Raw genomic sequence first — 20,358 nt, forward strand, 5'->3', positions numbered from 1 at the left:
TCATTACAATGTGCTCTGTTGTATCTTTAGCTATAATGCTAAATAGAAGAGAGGAGTTTCAAAGGCTGCCAGCAATTAGTTTACTAATTATGACAACTAACTGCCAAATTTATTTCTTGGAAGAAAAAAAATCAGGGAAGGGATCCTGAATATATTTGGGCTGAGCCTGGATTAATGGTTTGACAGTGCAGGGGGGGGGGGGGGAGACTGCTTTAACGAACAGAAAGATGAGGCATTATCAAAGCAAAAGCCAGATAAAAAGGTCTTCGAGAAGGGGGCCCAAAAGGTAATGTGAGAAAATGTCTCAATCTACGGTAGTCCTTTCCTGATTCACTCCAAGAGGGGAGAGAGAAGCTTATTCAGGTTTGCAAGATTCTGTTACTATAGATTTACAATAATAGTACTTACTACCTTTCCAGTTCCAGTCTCTTTCAGATGTGTTATCCTTCTACTACCTGGTGGATAACCTGTTCTATGAGACATGAGAATTGAAGTCCAGCACATCCAGAGAGCAAGAAATGGGAAAGATTGCTTACAATTATATATTTAAAGTAGAGTGATGACACTGTTTCTACCTTCAAGAATTATTTCAAAACCTTGTGAGTTCAGAAGCCAACTGACCATTTAATGTACAGTAGAGGTCCTTAATGTTAATGTTGGAACATTGTCTACATGGGTCCTTTCATGGGACTTGTTTTGGAAAGAAAATTTGAGACTCACATACACGCATAAGACAGACACACTTCTCATCCAGGTCATGTCCTTCACCAGATGGCTTCTTTCGCATTCATGATGCTTTCCTACAGTTTTCCTCTCAGAGAAGAATACCCATCATAAACCAAAGATTTATCCAGGGAAGCTGCTTTAGAATTGTAAGAACCAGCCTTCTCTTCTCTGTCCACAAGGCAGACATCCTCCTGACACCACCTGCAGAAAGAAGAGAGGAGAAAGCCTTCTACCTTCAAATTAAGACTGGATTTCCCAGTTTCAGACCCAGTCTATCTCAACGTTGCTTCCTATTGCTATGATTGAAAGGTGACGGCAGCTCTTAGCTACCAAGGGAGGTCTGTGACAATCAACATCCAATTGGAGTACATAGCAAAAAGCTTTGATGGCCTCTTGCCTTTGGGACTTAGATCAGAAAACTGGGTAAACAAAGTTGAGCATTTTAAGCAACTCTATAAATAAATTATTGTGTACCCCAACACCCCTCTCCCCCAACCTTTTGGATACCAGGGATTGGTTCCATGGAGAGGTTTTTCCATGGACCGGAAGGGGCATGGTTTCGCATGCTTCCTGCATCCGGTAAGTGGGGCTTCATTTGTTTGCATGGCCCAGTTTCTGGCATGCTGTGAACTGGTCCACGGACCCCCTGGTGCACCCCCTTGTTAGGACAGAGGTGAGTGATTTCTCCAGAATCCAGGAATCGAACTTGTTCACACAACCAATTAGAAGACTGCCTGTATCTTAAGGGTGGACAGGCCTTTTGGAAACCAGGGGGCTGCCTGGGTGTGTTTGGGTGATGGTGGGTGGGTGAGGTAGATCACTCCCAGGGTGAAAACAGCTGCTGTCATCCTACACTTTGACTCCTATTTCCATATTTAATGTTTAAAAGGAGGGAAGACAAGGGGGAATCCAGTTTGTGCCACTGAAAAAATCACACCTAAGTTCAGGGGTGCTGTGGGGAACTCATCGCCTCTGCAGGCACTAAGGCTATCAGCTGCTCTTTGTTGGGTCTCTGTTCATTTTTCCTCTGATCTCCAATCAGTTCTCTGGCCTCATGGTAGGCACTTATCCTATTCAGGTTGCCCTTTCTCAATTTTCAGAGGAGCTGCTCCAGCCATATGGCAGAACTTTCCCTAGTTAATGAATGCAATCCTTTGGGTTTCTCAGTCTTTGCTTTGCTATTAGATGTAATGGATACCTCTGAGCAGCGTAGATGTTTGTGGCTGATGCGCCAGCCCTGGCGGCATGCTCCAGTAGAAGGACTCCTGTGGGAATTAAAGACATAGTCTATGGTCATTTCCGATTCATCTTCCTAATGAGATCTACCCTGTAACCTGAATCGGCTCTACACTTGACCACATGGGGAATTCTCCACTGTAGGGAATAATTTGCAAGCTCCCTTTAAAGTCTTCTGATTAATCCCCATTAGCGGCATTTCAGGAACCACTTTCCCCTAAAGAAAGGTCTTCCTGCTTCTTCTTTTGCCACTGCGAAGCTTGGATTTGGGAGAACAGTTGACAGCATGAGCTATGGAACTAGGAAAGAATCCTGAGCCTGTTAAAGAATCAGAAGCATGCCTAGAAAGGGGAAATATCAGGATGCCTAGGAAGGTGATGCAACAGCTAAAGGGGACAAATGAAAGGAAGGCAGTCTAGGCATGGCTGAGCTCCTGACTTAAAACCCCTGGGGTTACACAAAAACAGGGCATCCCATTTATAGGAGAGAAGACTAATTTTGTTGATGTTAAATTTAAACCCATCTGTGGGTTTTCCTGCCCCCTTGATCAATTCAGTCTTGCAGTGTTATCTTTGGTGTTTTTAGGTTTCTAACATTAGCATACACCATTGCCTCCTTCAGTGCTGCACATATCACCGGCTAGTTTTGCTGATGCTGTAATTAGTCTGCTTGGCAACAGTTGTGGAGCTTAAGACTTCCGATTTCTGTCTGCTCCATCACTGCAATGAGCCTCTTTCTACCTTCCTCTTTGTGTGTGTGTGTGTGTGTGTGTGTACAGCATCTTTTTTAAGCATTCATTCAAACTCTGAATGCTGGGTTGTTTTAGAGGATTATCATTCAAAGTCTTTCTGAGCAACATTCAACAATGAGATGACTTTATGGTAAGGAAGCAAAAGATTTTGAAGCAATTCTTTCCCTACCTTCATAGATCCATGCCAGAGTATAGGCAAAGTCTCTCGCTGCCAGCTGCCAGCCAGCTTCTCCCTTTGAGTCCATTCTTCGAACAAACTGCTTGAGTTTTTGCAGATTATTCTGAATTATTTGCACAGAAGCCTGCAGTTCGGACTGTTGGGTAGCTGCCTCCAACTTGGCCTGCAAGGAAATCCCCAAGTAACAGAACAAATACACATAATAACTCACAGTACCTCCTGCAAGCAAAAGAGGTTAGCTGCTACTTCTTTGAAGATAGGATACTCTATTTCCACCAAGAGTGTTACAAAAAAAATAAGGATAGGTTTAGTGACACCTCCAAATGAACTGGTGACCTAAGCACCTGTGGAGAAGAGTGTCACAGCTTTGCTCAGGCTAAGGACTGGGCTGGTCTTTTGAGGGTTACGTACCCAAAATTGTGGGTGGGACTACCAGAACCAATCTTAAATTGTTTGCATTTAGCTAAAATTTACTTAATACAATGCCTCCACAATCATATGTCAACATTTTTCTTCTGACACATTAAATGTTGTTATGGAATTGTCATTTTTAGAGATCTCTAGGTCTGCCTATGCTTTAGATTTAAGATCCCTGGATTGGTTTCTACTTTGTCAAATGGTTACATTTTTCACCCTGAATGTGCGCAAAATAAGTAGTGCAGTAAATTTGGACTCTGCTACTTAAAAGATCACTTTCTGTTAACTGAACAAGATGAATAAACCGCAAACTACAACGAAGTGTAGGGGCAATAGCAGCACATCAACATCAATAAAGGCCGTCTCTGTTTTACATGAGGCCGAGTGAGCCTGTTGCTCCTACCAGGCACATCTCAAATTTTAACATTTATAGGTGGTGTGACAAACTCGGGTATTGGTGCCAACCTGGGCAGTGCAGAAAAAGACATCCAGCACTTTTCCTTGGCTCTTGAGAATGCAGCGCAGAACATCCAGGGACAGGATGTTGGTGGTTCCCTCCCAGATTGAATGTATCTGGTGATGAAAAAGAGGCAGAGCTCAAAGGCAGAACAACAGTTGTCAGTCATGACTTTACAAATGTACTGTCAGCTTCTGCTTTGCTGCTGCTTCAGCTGCCATGAAACGGGAAGGGGGGGGCGTGTATGTGGGAGGGTTTTAATTGATATGCTGGAGGAATGTTCTAGGATGTACCAGTCGTTGGGAGTGCGCATGCGTACGTGTTTTCCCGCCTGCATCAACGGCCTTCACATTCCATCTTGGCCTGTCTTTTTGAAGTTATCTCACACCTGACATTTGAAGGACTTATGATTGGACTGGAGCTTTGATCCTAAGGGGGGGGAACGGGCTTTGCTATATATCAATTGCTTTCGCGCCATATTATTCAGATTTTGCTTCACTGCTGCTCGCTTACCATTTATACATCCAAGAATTTCAATGTCTGTCTCAGTACATGAGAGGCTGGGGGGAGGATGCGATGCTGGACAGATTTGCTGAAGGCTTAAACCCTGAAATTTATCAACAATGTGTTAATCGTAACCTCCCGAGGCGCTTAATCACTTGGTTTGAGCATGCGGCTGACGCTGAGCTTGATTTAATTCGTCTGCGCTATGCCACTGAAGAAAAAAGGAAGCGGAAAGAAAGGGCTGCCAAGGCCCTCCCCCCTCCTGCTGCTCAAGCGCTTTCCAAACGCCGAGGCGACGCGAGAGAGCCCCCTTCTGGCTCCTCCAGACCTTTAACATGTTTTCGCTGTGGCAAGCTTGGGCATACCGCCCCCCTCTGTCGGGCGAAATCACCCCTCTCCGCCCAACCACCTGCCAGACGAGAGGAGAAGCCTGCAAGAGGCTCTGAAAAGAAAAAGAGGGAAACAGCTTTCGCTGGAGAAACCAACCCCCCTCCTCTTGCCCAACCATTGAAGGATGACGCGGATGCTAACTCCTCTTCTTCTGATGACTCAGATGACGACACTTCACCTCGCTGGGTGAGTTCAAACAAGGGGCCCCTTCTACTCCCTATTGAATTAAAAGTTCCTCCTGAGGGAACACCTGCCACCCTCCTAGCATTACTGGATTCCGGCTGTTCCCAGTCCATGATCAACCCAGCCATGGTTGAGAAATTAGGCCTCAAATTGCGCACTTTGAAAACCCCTATTGTTTTTTGCCAGATAGACGGATCCATTGCAGGGGGGGGGGGCGCCCATTTTTTTACTGAGCCTTTGGAAATGACAATGGGTACCCACACTGAATTAATCTCTTTTGTGGTCGCACCTGGCATGGACAGACCACTTATTTTAGGCATCCCATGGCTCCGGAAATGGAACCCTCACATAAATTGGCGGACAGGCCGCTTGCGTATTCGCTCCAAAGTGCCTCCAGTGGGGGAGGGCTCTCCAACCCAGCCAAACGTCACTAACGTTCCTGAAGTGGCCGCTAGGGGGCAGGAGAGTATTGCAGGAGAGGAGAAAATTCCGAAAGAATATTTGGATCTTAAGGAAGTCTTCAGCGAGCAATCTTCAGACATTCTACCCCCCCACAGGCCTACTGATTGCTCCATTGACATTTTGCCCGGGGTCAAACTCCCAAAACCCCGCATTTACTCCATGTCGCCCAGGGAAATGGAGGAGATGCGTTCTTTCATTGACAAAAATTTGAAACGTGGTTTCATTGAACCGGCCCGCCCCAAAGTGGCGGCCCCTGTGCTATTTCGTGAGAAGAAAGATGGGTCTCTTCGTTTATGTTGTGACTTTAGAAATTTAAACGCCATCTGTTCTCAAAACCTCTACCCACTACCCTTGATGAAGGACTTATTGGCACAATTGGGGAAGGGACGCATCTTCACAAAATTGGACCTGCGAGAAGCTTACTATAGAGTACGCATCAAGGAAGGGGACGAATGGAAGACCGCGTTCAATTGCCCTCTTGGTTGTTTCCAATTCCGGGTTATGCCTTTTGGCCTACAGGGGGCTCCTGCTGTATTCATGCAATTTATTAATGAGATCCTACACGACCACCTCTATAAGGGCGTTATCGTATATCTGGACGATATCCTCATTTATACCCGCACTTACGACCACCACGTCAACCTGGTGCGCACTGTTTTGAAAAAACTCCGTGCTGCCAACCTGTATGCCAAGTTGTCTAAGTGTGAGTTTCACCAAACTACTATTGACTATCTGGGCTATCGTATCTCCCCTGATGGCGTTGAAATGGACCCTGAAAAAGTGAAGGCGGTCACTGAATGGGACGCTCCCAAAACGCGTAAACAGTTGCAAAAGTTTTTGGGTTTCGCTAATTTCTACCGTCAATTTATTCCCTCTTTTGCCGACATTGCTCTACCCATTACTAATTTGCTCAAAACTAAAGGCGACCCGAAACCAAAACCCAGTAAGCCTCTGGACTGGACCATGGAATGCCAGGCGGCATTCGAAAAGCTTAAACGCCTTTTTGCAGCTGAACCAGTTCTTAAACATCCTGATCTCGACCAGCCGTTCGTTGTCCAGGCGGATGCCAGTGATGTCGCCGTGGGGGCTGTTCTGCTACAAGCCAATGACCAAGGTAACTTGCAACCTTGCGCGTACACCTCACGTAAACTCACTGACACGGAACGGCGCTGGGCGGTCTGGGAGAAAGAGGCTTTTGCAGTCCGTTGGGCCCTCGCTACTTGGCGCCACTTCCTTGAAGGCTCTAAGCACCCATTTGAGGTGTGGACTGACCACAAGAATTTAGAAGCGTTGCGCACACCGCGCCGTCTCTCCCCAAAGCAGATGCGTTGGGCCCAATATTTTAACCGTTTCAATTTCACTCTCAAGTATATCCCGGGCGGAAAGAACTTCATGGCCGATGCTTTGTCCCGGTTACCTCAGTATAATTGTTCCAAACTGAGTATCGTCCAACCGCTCTTGGCAGCTCCGGTGCTCACACGTCAACAGACCAAGGCCCAAAAGGACGTGCCTCACGATCTGCTTTCTGACCTCAAAGCAGCTCTTCCTCAAGACGACTGGTTCCTGAACCATCGGGACGAGTGCACCATGAGGGACGATCTACCGTGGATTGGTGCTAAATTATACATCCCCGCTTCCCTACGTCTGGTGGTCCTTCGTCGCGCGCATGACTCCAGGATGGCGGGTCATTTTGGGTTCGTCAAAACTTTGCACCTCGTGAAGAGACAATTCTGGTGGCCCTCTTTAAAAAAGGACATTGAACTTTATGTTTCCAGTTGCCCGGTTTGCGCTACCGCCAAAAAGCCACCGGGGAAACCACACGGACTTCTGCAGTCTGTCGCGCGCCCGGTTGCCCCGTGGAAGGAGATTTCTATGGACTTTATTGTGGAGCTTCCCGAGAGCCAAGGGCACACCGTCATCTGGGTGGTTACTGATTTGTTCTCCAAGCAAGTTCACTTCGTGCCTTGCCACAAGATTCCTTCCGCCAAGGCGTTGGCTAAATTATTCCTTTCTCACATATACCGCTTGCATGGGGTCCCCGACCGTATTATCTCCGATCGTGGAGTCCAATTCACATCTAAATTTTGGAAAGAGTTCCTCACGCGCATTGGCTCCGCCCAGGGCCTTAGCTCCGCCTACCATCCTCAGACTAATGGCGGCTGTGAACGTACTAATTCCGTTCTTGAACAATATTTACGTTGTTTCATCAATTATCAACAGGACGATTGGGTGGACTTGTTGCCGCATGCTGAAGTGGCTTATAACAATTCGGTTCACTCCAGCACGGGTTTCACCCCTTTCCGGGTCGTTTACGGCCAGGATTTTGTCCCTATCCCCGAACTGCCTACGGCCCAGCCTCAGGTTCCTTCCGTTGCGGACTGGAGTGAACGTCTCAGTCGCCTTTGGCCCCTCACTCTTTCCACCTTGGACGCTGCTCATAAGGCTCATAAGAAGCAGGCTGACAAGAAACGCTCTCAGCCTTATGAGTACCACGTTGGAGATTTAGTGTATTTGTCCACAAAATTCTTGCATACTACACAAAAGTCAAAGAAATTGGGTCCCAAGTATGTTGGCCCTTTCCCAATTGTGAAAGTTATCAATCCTGTTTCTGTTCGTTTGCAATTGCCCAAACATCTCAACCGGGTCCATCCGGTGTTCCATATCAACCTCATCAAACCAGTTCGGGTCTCCGACCTACGGCCCGCAGCTGACCCTCCACCTGCTCCATTGCTTATTGATGGCGACCGTCATTTTGAAGTTCGGGACATTCTGGATTCCCGTCGCCACCGTAATCGCATCCAATATCTTGTGGCTTGGAAACATTTTCCCCCCTCCCACACGGAATGGGTTGATAAGTCCCACGTTCGTGCCCCCCGCTTGCTGCGGAAATTTTATGCTTCTTATCCCAACAAACCTTGACTTTTCTCCTTTCCCTCTCTTGTTTGTTTGTTGTTTGTCTGTCTTGTTTGTTTGTTTTTTTTTCTTCTTCCAGGCCTAACAGCCTTTTTTCCGGGGGACGGCCGGATGTCAGCTTCTGCTTTGCTGCTGCTTCAGCTGCCATGAAACGGGAAGGGGGGGGCGTGTATGTGGGAGGGTTTTAATTGATATGCTGGAGGAATGTTCTAGGATGTACCAGTCGTTGGGAGTGCGCATGCGTACGTGTTTTCCCGCCTGCATCAACGGCCTTCACATTCCATCTTGGCCTGTCTTTTTGAAGTTATCTCACACCTGACATTTGAAGGACTTATGATTGGACTGGAGCTTTGATCCTAAGGGGGGGGAACGGGCTTTGCTATATATCAATTGCTTTCGCGCCATATTATTCAGATTTTGCTTCACTGCTGCTCGCTTACCATTTATAATTAGTAAAAGTACTTTGGATTTCCAACCCATGGAGTCTCTTGGTCTTCTTTCCTAATTATGGAATGGAGTGGGGCGTGACATGTACCCTTAAACACTTTCCTTTGTAAATGGGTTTGTTTCCAAATATTTGGAACTTCTCCAAGCATTACATTCTGTAATTTAAGGAAATAAAATGTCCTTTAAACTGAACATTTGTCTTTGAAAAGACAAATGTTCAGTTTAAAGGACATTTTATTTCCTTAAATAAGAACTTTCTGAGTATTCAGAGGCATGAAATATTCCTCCCCTTTTCTTCATGATCTCAGAACTCTGTGATAACAAAATTTATGTCAGGATGAAAAAGTGAAACAAAGGAACTAAGGTGTAAATTTCTCCCTGAAATAGCAGCAGACTGCAAGAAAGAAGAAAGTAAAACATGCAAAAAAAAAAGTCCAGTGCTTCTTTACCTGGGCATCCCGAAGAATAACAGGCAGGCCTGTATCTTCCATGACACCCTGTCCTCCGAAACACTCCAAGCCTTCCGAAGTCACAGCGATAGCCTGAAACACAAATTGACTTGTTTACACATCCGACAAATATGCCATGCTCCAGATACTTAAATGATTGAATGTTTTGGCTTTTGTATTTTATCTTTTGCTAAGCCACATTTGCTTGAGGATTCGGTGACTTGTTTGTTTATGGTCTTTAGGAAACCAAAAAAACAGGAACCAGAGTAGCTCCTCTTCTGGCGAATCCATTTCATTCAAAGGCTTCTGCCTTCATGAGTTTGTGACAAAAACTGATGCCTTTGAATAAATGTTAGGGAAAGAAGGGCTGATCTGATCCTGTAAACCAAGGTTTTCAAACTCACATCATCACAGTGGTGTAACGTGACGTATCGGGACTTTCTCCTCCTTTGCTAAAGTTTGACAGCCCTGCCGTAGACTCAATGGCCAAAAAGCTCCATCAAGAATACAACAGCCTGCGCAGATGTTTCCTCCCCTCATCCCCTATTAATATCTGCCCTGTATAGGTGCCCATTTTGCCAGTTGTGGACACCACTTAGCCCATGGCATCAAACTGAGCGTGACCTGCTTTGCCGTATAAAGTTTAGCGAGAGGGGTGAGCAGCCTCAGCATGTGCTTCTCCTCCTCTGTCGCCTTCTTCGTTTCTTCCAGGCCAAGCAGTCTCGCCAGCTCCATCGCCAGGAGGAACGCTGCTTGGCTTTGCACCTGCAGAAGTGGGAAGGGAGTTCGTCTGAACAAGAGTAGCATTTTTTGACACTGGCAACTTCCTCTCTTGCTCCTCTTGCTTCCTCCCTCTACAACTACCTGGAGCAATAATCACATGGCAAACTACAAACCATGCTTGGGGGGGGGGGCAATGGCAGTTTCCCTGTGTGTGGCAAGTTCCTGGACAAATCCCTGCAGTTCTCTTGGAAAGGTCTTCGGAAGTGATTTGCCCTTGAGTGCTGCTGCTTCCTAGTGCCCAAGGTCATCCCGCTGGCTTTTCGACTTCAGGCTGGACTAGAACTCCCCATTTCCACTACAGCAAACTGCCTCTCCTTCCCTAGTAGGTTAAACTTTCTGAATCTTACATGCTTCATCCTGTTGTTAAAGTTCTCCAGTTATATGCTACTTTCCCTACGCTGGCATTTGATTCCAAACGATAGTAGAACGTGCTGGAATCTTCCCCAAGTGCCCCTGGCCCAAGAGGCCATGTGCTCACCTCCATTCGTGCCAGAGTTTGCATATGCAAAGGGTGATCCTTGAGGGGTTTTCCAAAGGCTTCCCTTTTGGTGGCATAATCCCGTGCCAGGTCGACAATTCTACGGATGGGAGCAAATCCAGGCACAAGCATTAACTTTCTGCTATTTCCCAGAATTTAATTTCATTCTTTAATTAAAGCAAAAAGTCGGAATCAGTATGTAATATTATATACTCGAGGGATATAACATTAATATAATAAAAATGCTAGGAACTTCTTCCTCTGTCAATCCAACTTCTAGGTAGCAAAATTATTTCCATTTCTCTTTATACAGACTAAAACGGGTCTTCAAACTTTTTGAACAGGGAGCCGATTCAGTCCCTCATGCTGTTGAGGGATCGGACCGGGTGGATGGGCATGGATAGGTGGTTATTTGACTGGGTGGGTGTGGCCAATTTAGCAGTTCATTTTGTCTTCGTCCTTGCTGTACTTGCTCAACCCAAGGAATCTATTTAGTTAAGACACCACCACCCCAAAGGGAAAAACAGCAAACTTTCTTGCCACTTGCCTAATTTCATTACAGCAGCATTCAAGCTCCTTAAAATAGGCCATTAAAAAGAGAATAAAACAACTGTTTGTTGTTTTACACACCCAGCTTCCAATGGTGAATTAAGGAGGGATAATGATCCCTCAGACTATAATTTGAAAAAAAAAATGAACAAATTTCTATAAACACTGCACATATCTTCCTTTGTAGTGCAAAAAAACATGAAATAATACAATATTTAAAATGAAGAACAATTTTAACCAACATAAATATACTACTAATTCAATGGGAAGTGTGGGCCTGCTTATTTGGGATTACAGGGCTGAAGGTCTTTTAAGCTGGAGATTTGACAAACTGATTTCTTTTTGCCACATTGTGTATGTGTGTATATATATATATATACACATGAAAATCTCCCAAAATTGTTCCACAACCAATTTGGTGGATGTACTTTGTACATGGGAAGAATCAAAGCAGTGGATGAATTCTCTTTCAGGCGTTATACTGTGGTTGCATTTGAATTAGTGATAGCCAATTTCAGCTGATTTTGACGTGGAGACATGACACCCACCCATCCACTCACTATTTTAAAAGCCGTCCCTTCCATACTCACCCACCAGCCCTGGATCACATGGCTGTGAAAAACATCTGAAAGGCTGTTTTTAAAGACTTTAAAAAACTTTTAAAGCACTTATTTACAAACTGGCAGCTACTTTTCATCCCACCGTTCCAAGGGCTGGATACTTTGCATTGGCGGGCTGTATCTGGCTCACGGGCCGTAGTTTGAGGATGCCTAGACTAAAGAAACAACCCCTCCACTCAGGAACATGCTGCCAATATTGGAAAACAAAATTGGTATTTTCCTTGGCATATTTTTTTTGCTTAAAACAAAATTTGCAGATAGGTGCGTGAAGATGTCAAAACGCTTAATACACCTGAGTGTTCCTTTACTTCAGATCGTCAGTATGATGGCCTACATTTTCAGGTGACATCATATCTCCCATGGCCTCTATTATAGCCTTTAAGGCCAATAATTGTTTTAAAATAAAAATAGCCCTTCTCTATTATGCCCCACACATAAGTGAAGCCCAATTTATGGTCAAATCTCAAATCCACTCACATCTGTAATATGCATAATTAAAACTGATCCACAAGCTGAATTCTGTGGAAAAGTTAGAAAATGTGGAAACTGAACTGCACAAGAGTATTTAAGTAGCAATCTGGAAGACAGGAGACTCCAAGCTTCATTTTCAAATTGTTAATGGCAATTAAGCTTTGCCTAATTATCCTTCAGATAACAGCAGAATAGAATTGATTCAAATTTTGCCCAGTTCTTCCTAGCTGCTTCCACTTCTCATGGGGTGGACTGAAAATCACCTTCTCATTTTCTCAAGTACAGAGATGGTATTATAGATCCTAGTGATGTTCAACATGTTGGCAATGCAAGCTATCCCCTGGCCTTCTGCGGAGATCTGAAAACATAAAGAAACAGTTTTAGACCACAGTATCTGGATGGGGGCTTGCCATTGTGCACATGATTATTGGATAGAAGATCCCCCTTCCACTCTATGATGTACCACTATCTTAGCTATTTTAAGTTATATATATATATTCTCTCATTGCTTTAATCTTTTATAATATTTTATCAGATTGTAAGTCATCCAAAGTCCTGTAACAGCAAGATGGGCAGCATAAAAATTTAGTAAATAGAAGTAGTTCTCAACCTACAACCATTTTTTTCATGACTGAAGCTATGATGGCACTGAAAAAAGTGACTTATGACCAGTGTTCACATTTAATAACCATTGCAGCATCCCTGTGGTCACACAATCAAAATTCAGATGTTTGGCAACTGGCTTATATTTATAACAGTTGCAATGTCCAGGAGTCATGTAATCATGACCTTCTGACAAGCAAAGTCAATGGGGAAGCCAGATTCATTTAACAACTCTATTACTAACTTAGCAGTTATTAACAAGTGTGGCAAGAAAGGTAAATAAATACTCCATCACAATTTGCTGATAGATGCACAAAAGAGAACTATTTTGCCTGTCCCTGGTTCCTAAGATTTTCGATACATTGCTTGCAAGTCTCAAGCTTTTTTTGTTCTTAACTATAAAGCTAATATTTACTTAGTAATCTAATCTTTTCAAATAACCTGCACCGGACACTAGAGGTGAGAATCTTCCCTTGTGTAACTTTTCCACTCCAAAGAAGTGTTCATGCAGAGCCTGAACAACTCTTATATTATGAATGCTTCAATCTGTAATTGTTTTTAAGACTACACTTGAACCTGCTGGTATAATTCTGTATGCTAGCTAGGAAATTCTGGGAACTGAAGTCTACATATTCCAAAATGGCCAAGCCTGAAAAACACTGGTCCAAGTCATCCCCTCCATATTGCTGATTCTCTCCTTTCAAAATTAGCAGCCCTCCCTGCCTGACTGCACTCTCTGTGCTCCTCTCAATGTACTGAATGGAGGAAATGTTTTCCTCCGTGGTTCCTACCAGATGTGCTCGAGCTCCATCCAGCAACAGCTCTGCAGTTGGCAATGCCCTCGTGCCCATCTTCTCTTTCAGCCTCTCTATTTTTATGCCGTTCAGCTTCCCATCCTCATATGTTTTCAGGTAGAAGAGAGAGAGGCCTCTGGAGCCCTGCCACACAAAAGGTGATAGCGTCAGACCAAATAAACCGAGCTGGAATTTGGACATTACACACAACTACTTGTAAGCTGCTGTTTCATATTCCTTGGGTTGGCCTGGGAATCTGACCTGTTTTATCTGCCCATCAGGGCCCACGATCCTTGCCAGGGTCAACGTCATGTCTGAATCAGCCGCTGATGTGAACCATTTGAAACCGTGCAGGCTGTAGGAGCCATCTGGAAGTTCCCGTGCAACAGTTTCTGTTCCACCTCCTGGAGAAAAAAAATGTATTCTTGGGACATGAATTTCCTCTAAAAGATGACCAAAGACCACTGATTGATTAGTTAGATTTTGATTCTGCTTTTCATTCATGAGTTTATGGTGACCTTCACAACCCCTCTTCCTATTTCCCCAGCACAAAGCTGTGAGGTAGGTTGGACTTCTAGAGGTAGTGCCTGCTCAAACAAACCTTTTATTACAGCCAGATCAGATACCAAACCTTAAAACACCAAAATGCCTTTTAAAAATTATTAATAGTTAGATTAGCTGGCAGCACAATTTCTCTAAAGATATGTTGTAAGGTTTCCAGTTTCATCAGGGGTATTAGGGTGATTTCTGTGTGAACAAGGTATCTGATTTTTCTGCCATCTATGATTGCAGAAGAAGAGCATTGAGAAATAATCTAGAAGATGATCGCTTGTAGCCATTGTGCAAGTTGTAGTTTATGGACACCCCATTCCCCTTTTTATAGAATCGCACGCATAAAGCAAGCACAAAATTCAAAACATATTAAAAAAAAAACAACCCCACAAAACTTGCCTGGAAAAATAGCCTAACATATGAATGTAACTTCTCTAATACAGACTGTTGAATAAGTCAGCCTACCCGAATACACTCTTGTTTACTAAACTCTATTATTTCAGAAAGAAAGAATTGGGTCTCCCGTGTTGCACGCCCTTACCAACATCAGAGCCGCCTTTGCGTTCAGTCATCCATTGGCCAGAGATCCAGAATGTCTTGGGGTCACTTGATGTCAAATGAGCATAGGCTTCCTCCAAGGGTTTTGGGATACCTAAAGACTGTTGGAGTTGCAAGCAAGAGACAAAAGGCAGGTACTGTATATAGATGGGTGCAGAGACGAAATATCTGTCAGCCTGCCTTCAATTCCTATATGAGATGGGTTGGCACGAGCAAGAGGACTAAAAGTACAAGGCCTTTGTACCACATGGAGCATGGCAGAGAGGAACCAGGCCAGAATCAATTCCTGCTAGCACACAATGTTCTGAGCTGGATTAACCCAGGCAGCCACCCAATGCTTCCTTCTAAGGCAGGGTCCCTTGGGTTGCTCTCCTGCGTGGCTCTTTAGGACTAATGAATGCCAGAGGAATTGGAGTAAACAGCTGCAGCCCGGGCTATAAAATCTCTCTGGTGGAGGCTTCCTGATGCCTGGAAGTGAGCCCTTATGGGCTATCTTGACAATTACTCTTGTGCCTTCAGTTCTGGGTGCTTCACCCATTCGCTGCCTCAACCTTGTCTAGCCTTGTATCTGCAGAAAGTCAACTGGGGCTCAGACCAGCCTGGCCTTTGACTTCTGGGTGTAGTATGTCTCTCTCAGCAAATCAGGATGTGCAACCACACTTCTGCCGACCCCATCCACAGTAGCAAGAGATACGCAGCAGTTGAAGGATGCTGTGGTCCAAACAGCTCTTCTATTCCCCCATGATCTCGGCAGCGAAATATTCACCTCTTCCCTGTCAAGACTATTTCAAGATCCTGTTGTTAAGTTGCATCATGAACTGGGGTTTATTTCACAGGCCCAATGTCGCTGTATGGGCTCTGGGAATGACAGGACATAATTTATTTATATTTATTGAAGAAAATTTAAATGGTCACCCAAGTCATTCTTGATGATTCTGGATGGTTTGCAAAGTAAAATGATCTGGAATTGGAGTCAGATCCTGGGACTGTTGCTTGGGGGCGGGGGGCGGGCAGAATCCAACCATCCTTCAGGGAAATTTTTGGTGGTGTAGATGGAAAGAGCTATGACTATTCAACAGGTACAAAATGGCTGTGACTTTTCAATTTGTTAGCATAAGACAGAGGGATAGGAGAAACGAAGGAGAGATTTTTACAAATGTTACCGAGGACACCCGGAGATTTAAAATAACAAAAGCAGTCACTTAGTTCCCCCTTTGCAACATTAAAGAATTACCTCAATTACTTTTGCTGCTCCGTCAGTCATGGCTAGAGGGCATCCATAGGTAGCAGAAAAGGGCATAAAAATATACATCTTGGCAATCTGATAAACACGGCTGCGAAAAGAAAAATACATAGGTGTACTTGGCATGCCTCCCCAAACTGCCTATGTGGCAGATTTGAAATACTGGAAAAGAAAAAGGACTTCTGAGGAAGCAGTTGGTAATTGAAGTTGACTCCCTGGAGAGCAGAGCCCATGACTGCCACTAAATGGGGAAGGAGCCAGCTTCTCAGAAGTCCTGTCTGGAATTCTGAACAAGGAGGGGACCTGGGATCGCCCAACATGTATTCTGGATAGCAGCTCCCCACCAGGAGACCAGAAGAGAATAGATTCCCACAGGTTTAGAGCCCTGGGACCCAAGCCATCTTCAGTCAAGCTGTGGTTTGCCAGCTTCACAAGGAGATTGGGTTTGCACCCATCCTTTTTAAATCACGTCTGGAAACTGCTGAAGGTTCTTAATATCCCAAAAGCAGTTACCAATTCAGTTTATTGCGGTAGTAGACCAGTACAAGCAGAGTGGTGTGTGTGCGTTTGTGTGTGTGTGTGTGTGTGTGTTTGTGTAAAAGTTATCATAGTAGATGATAAACATTTAAGACAAAGTTAAAATACATTTGTAAAAGACCTAATATCTATAAGTGAGAAGAAGCAGGATGGCCAGGTTTCTATCAATCTTTATTATGCTCACAGACCAGCACAAAAATTAAACATTAAAAGAATGTTACGGAACAGGGAAGTATGTAGTAACATATTACAACTGATGGTAAAATCATCAGTGGTCTGCCTAATTTTAAAGGCAAGCGTAGCAAAACAAGGCTGCGTTCAGGGCTACTATAATATGCCAATCCAATAATAGTAGTTGTATATAAAAGAGGCTGGAATTTCAGGGATATTTAATCTGGTACATAAATCTTTATGGAGGAGGCAATACAACAGGACATGAGGGATAGTTTCACAATCTCAGCTCATGTGGAACTTGTTTATACTGACCCTTCAGAACTGCTTGAGCAGAGGATGGCAATATGCTAGGTTTAATACTAGTGGTGAAATTCAAAACTTTTCCCTACCAGTTCTGTGGGCATGGGTTGCTGGTCATGTGACCGGGTGGACGTAGCTGCACAATTGACTCACACACAATGTAAAACAACTGGACTTCACATAAAACATCCCCTGCAACAAGCAGGAACCTGACAGGCAATCAGGCACAGCTGATCGTCGGGATTTCTTTTTACTTTTTAAAGCATTTTTTTTTTACTACCGGTTCATAACATTTCACCCCTGGTTAATACCCTCTGAAATTTAGAGATGTTTGTGCAGAGGGCCCTGCCTACTGAAAAAAAATGTACTTGGGTAAAGCAGACAGGTCCTGTTGATCAAGGTCTTTCCAGTGCTCGTTTCTAACTGGACCATGCAAACAAGCCAAGCTTCATCTGCATCCGTGAGATCTAGATAATGCATGAAATCAGTCCCCACTCTTCCCCACCTTGGGTTCCTGGAAGAATAGTTTTCCATAGAACGGTGTCCAAAAGGTTGGAGACTGCTGATTTTATGGGTCTAAAGACCAAAATACTTAAATTGAAAAGAAAGGACTATGAGGTTGGATTAGTTGGTTAAAATATATGTTGTTGTTTCTGGTGTCTCTTAATGGACTTTAATCAAAGTGGATTTAATCAATTATTATTAAACAAAAAAAACCACCAAACATTAAGCCATGCTAGGAGCCAAGAATATGCAAGAGATAGCCAAGCAGGTTCACATGGCTTTGCATGGCTCCCATAGACCACAGCAGTACCTCCAACAGGAATATCTCCTTTTGTAACCTTCAGCCACAAGGCTCTCCTCAGCAGAGATGTCCTTCAGCCTCTTCCAGGCTGGGGAGGTGATCACCTGGTCCACACGCTGTCCCCAGGCGTCAAAATGCAATAATCTGGGTGGGTTTAGCTCACACTCACGGCCCAAGAAGTCAATTTCATCTCTCACACGAGCTCCGAACCGTTCCAGGTCAACGTTCACCTCGGCAAACACCTACAAGGTCAATGCATAAATATGGAACGTGAAGAGGTGGTGGGACAGGAACCAGAAGGTAGCTTTGAAAGGAGCTAAGTTGAAGAGCTGCTGATTTCTTTCTTATTTGGCCAGTAGTTTCATCCAACGTTGCTTCTTAAACAAGCTAAGTTTGTGGTTAGTTCTCAGAACAACCAAGTCGCCTCTCAGTGTCTTTCCTAAGGAACACTCAGAACTTTAGCCTGAGTGGGAATCTAATGCATGATTTGTCTTTGGGCAGCTGGAGGAAAATGTACATTAAATGTACAACTTGTCCTTGAATATTAAACATTTGTTTGACAACAGTTTGAAAGTTATGAAGACCTTGGAAAAAGTGACTTATAACTTTTGAGCTACTGGTGATATGGATGATTTACTTATGGTGGAATATTACAAAGTGCACCACATTTGTTGTACATAATGATTTCACAATTTTCAGGTTGCACTGCATAAGGTAAGGGTGGCAGAAAATGTTACTCACTCAATGTGGCTGAGCCAGAACTCCAAATAGCCACCGTGGCTAATGGTGTGAAAGCAGTATTACAAGGACCACAGGTGCTTAACTTGTAGGTGCTACAAATTAAGTATGTTTTTGTATAATCATTTGTTTGCAATGGTATTGTATCAAATTGAAACTCTATTGCTGTAATCTAATGAGTGAATTGGATCATTGCTTTTTTTTTTCAAGACTGCAAATGTGTATTTCCAGTATCAGGATGCTAATGTAAACATTCCGTTCCATTCCAGTTTGCTTACTATCTCCCTCAGGCAAGCAATGGCATCAACATATATATGCCAAAGGTATTTCCTTAAATATTTTTCCTTTTGATAATGTTGCATTACACAATTTGTCTGAATAAACAGCAGAGACAGCATATTCTAAAGGTAGTTCTCACTTAATGAACAAGGATCAGTGAGTGTTCAAAATTATGACAGGGTTCCAAAAAATGGAAATATTGAAGTTTAAGACTACTTCAGGAAAAACATTCCAACTCTGCCATCATAACTCTAAAAGAAGATGGAGCTCTTTTCATGGAAACTCAGTTTACTCCCCTCCCCCCACATATTAAGTTCCTAATTAATTTCTACAGATTAATATGCCAGTTTTCTTTCCTTCTCAGCATGATATAAACTTTCCTGTCCTATTTTGCAACCTCACACCATCTGGCTGGGAGGAAAAAATTGTACAGTAGCACCCCTTTGAAGAACGTTGGAGAGGACAACCTTACACAAGAGGCCTCTCCTATGACTTAAGACCCTGTCAGGAAGGGAGGAAGACTCTGTTTTCTTAATCTTTGGCATTAAACGGGTGCAAACTGTGCTTGGAAGAGGAATGGAAGATGCTAGAGGATAAAAGCTACCCTTTAGCTGCTAAGGCAAAGGAGCCCCTTTTGCTCTAGTCCCAGGACCAGGGAAGGGTTCCCCCACTCCAAGTATTTTAATTTCTCCCTTCTTTCTGCTTTTTGCCCGAGCAAGTGCAGGGCAGGCAGCAATCCCAAATCTGAGACGCAGAGAATTGGAGCTTTCCGACCCGGTTGTCACTCTCCTAGAATCCTCCGGCTGGAAGGGGCCTCGGAGGTCTTCTAGTCCACCCCCTTGCCCGGGCAGGAGTCCTCGTTCATCTAGCGTAGCTGTTCCCGCATCCTCCAGTCCCTATCTGGTCAAGGGACCTGGCCAGGGGCCGGGGGCTCAGGAGTAAAAGCGGTGGGGAGGGGGCCACGGGCGGAGAAGCGCCGAGCCAGCCCTGCGGCCCCCACCGCCCAGCCCCCGCCTGGCGCTCACCCACCTGGGCAGGCAGATGGGCTCTCAGGTAGCCCTGGAGCAAGGGGTCTTCCAGGTAGGGGTTTCCTATCCGAGGCGCCTCCATCTTTGCCGAGGGGTCTTGGAGCGCTCCGCAGCCTCCCGCTTCCCGCAAAGGCTCCCGCTGGAAAAGTGCCACTGCGACCAGGGAGAGGTTTTGCCCACGCTCCCCTCGCAGGGCGTTCCTGCATGGATTAGGGATAGGCGGGTGCCCCGGGCAGGCGATCGTCACGGTTGAGGGGAGACGCGCGTGCGAGAGAAAAAGACCACGAGTCTTCGGGCACCTCTTCCATCCCCGGAGCGTTGTCAGACCGGTTCTGGGCCGGGTCCAAAAGAGGCAGGTTGGGTTCGGGGACGCCTAGCGGTCGTCAGGCAGCTCTTCGGGCTGTTCTTTGCTGCTGGGCGGCGGGAAGCTCCCCAATTCATCCTCTCCTATGGCAAAAGAGCCGGGCAGTCTCTGCAGTGCCTGTGCGAGCGCACGGCCAGCTCCCCGAAGTTCGCCACAGGAGGAAGCGAAGGGAGGTAAGGCCACCCTTGGAATATCGCGTCCAGGTTTGGTTCCCCACGATGTAAAAAAAAAGATGGGGAGACTCTAGAAAGAGTGCAGAAGAGAGCAACCAAGAGGATTAGGGGACTGGAGGCTCAAACATACAGAAAACAGTTGCTGGAATTGGGGATGTCTAGTCTGGTGAAAAGAAGGACTTGGGGGGAGGGGGGC

At 44.9% G+C, this 20,358-nt stretch overlaps 1 protein-coding gene across 1 annotated transcript; it reads right to left on the reverse strand.

The window, feature by feature from the left end:
* Positions 1–597: 597 nt before the first annotated feature.
* On the reverse strand, positions 598–19,808 carry LOC106550432 (acyl-CoA dehydrogenase family member 11). The gene is made up of 14 exons (XM_087705632.1): positions 19,627–19,808; positions 17,590–17,822; positions 15,756–15,855; positions 14,505–14,622; positions 13,673–13,815; positions 13,409–13,555; positions 12,278–12,372; positions 10,375–10,474; positions 9,738–9,878; positions 9,114–9,206; positions 3,774–3,881; positions 2,883–3,054; positions 1,925–1,991; positions 598–927 (listed from the first exon to the last, which is right to left on the reverse strand). The coding sequence occupies exons 1-14, from the start codon at positions 19,705–19,707 to the stop codon at positions 801–803; spliced, it is 1,725 nt and encodes a 574-aa protein (XP_087561758.1). The 5' UTR covers positions 19,708–19,808; the 3' UTR covers positions 598–800.
* Between the last annotated feature and the right edge of the window lie 550 nt (positions 19,809–20,358).

This window comes from Thamnophis sirtalis, unplaced genomic scaffold (genome assembly GCF_051295495.1).
Source record: "Thamnophis sirtalis isolate CommonGarterSnake01/CBP01778 unplaced genomic scaffold, rThaSir2_p1.2 scaffold_2, whole genome shotgun sequence".
NCBI lineage: Eukaryota > Metazoa > Chordata > Lepidosauria > Squamata > Natricidae > Thamnophis > Thamnophis sirtalis.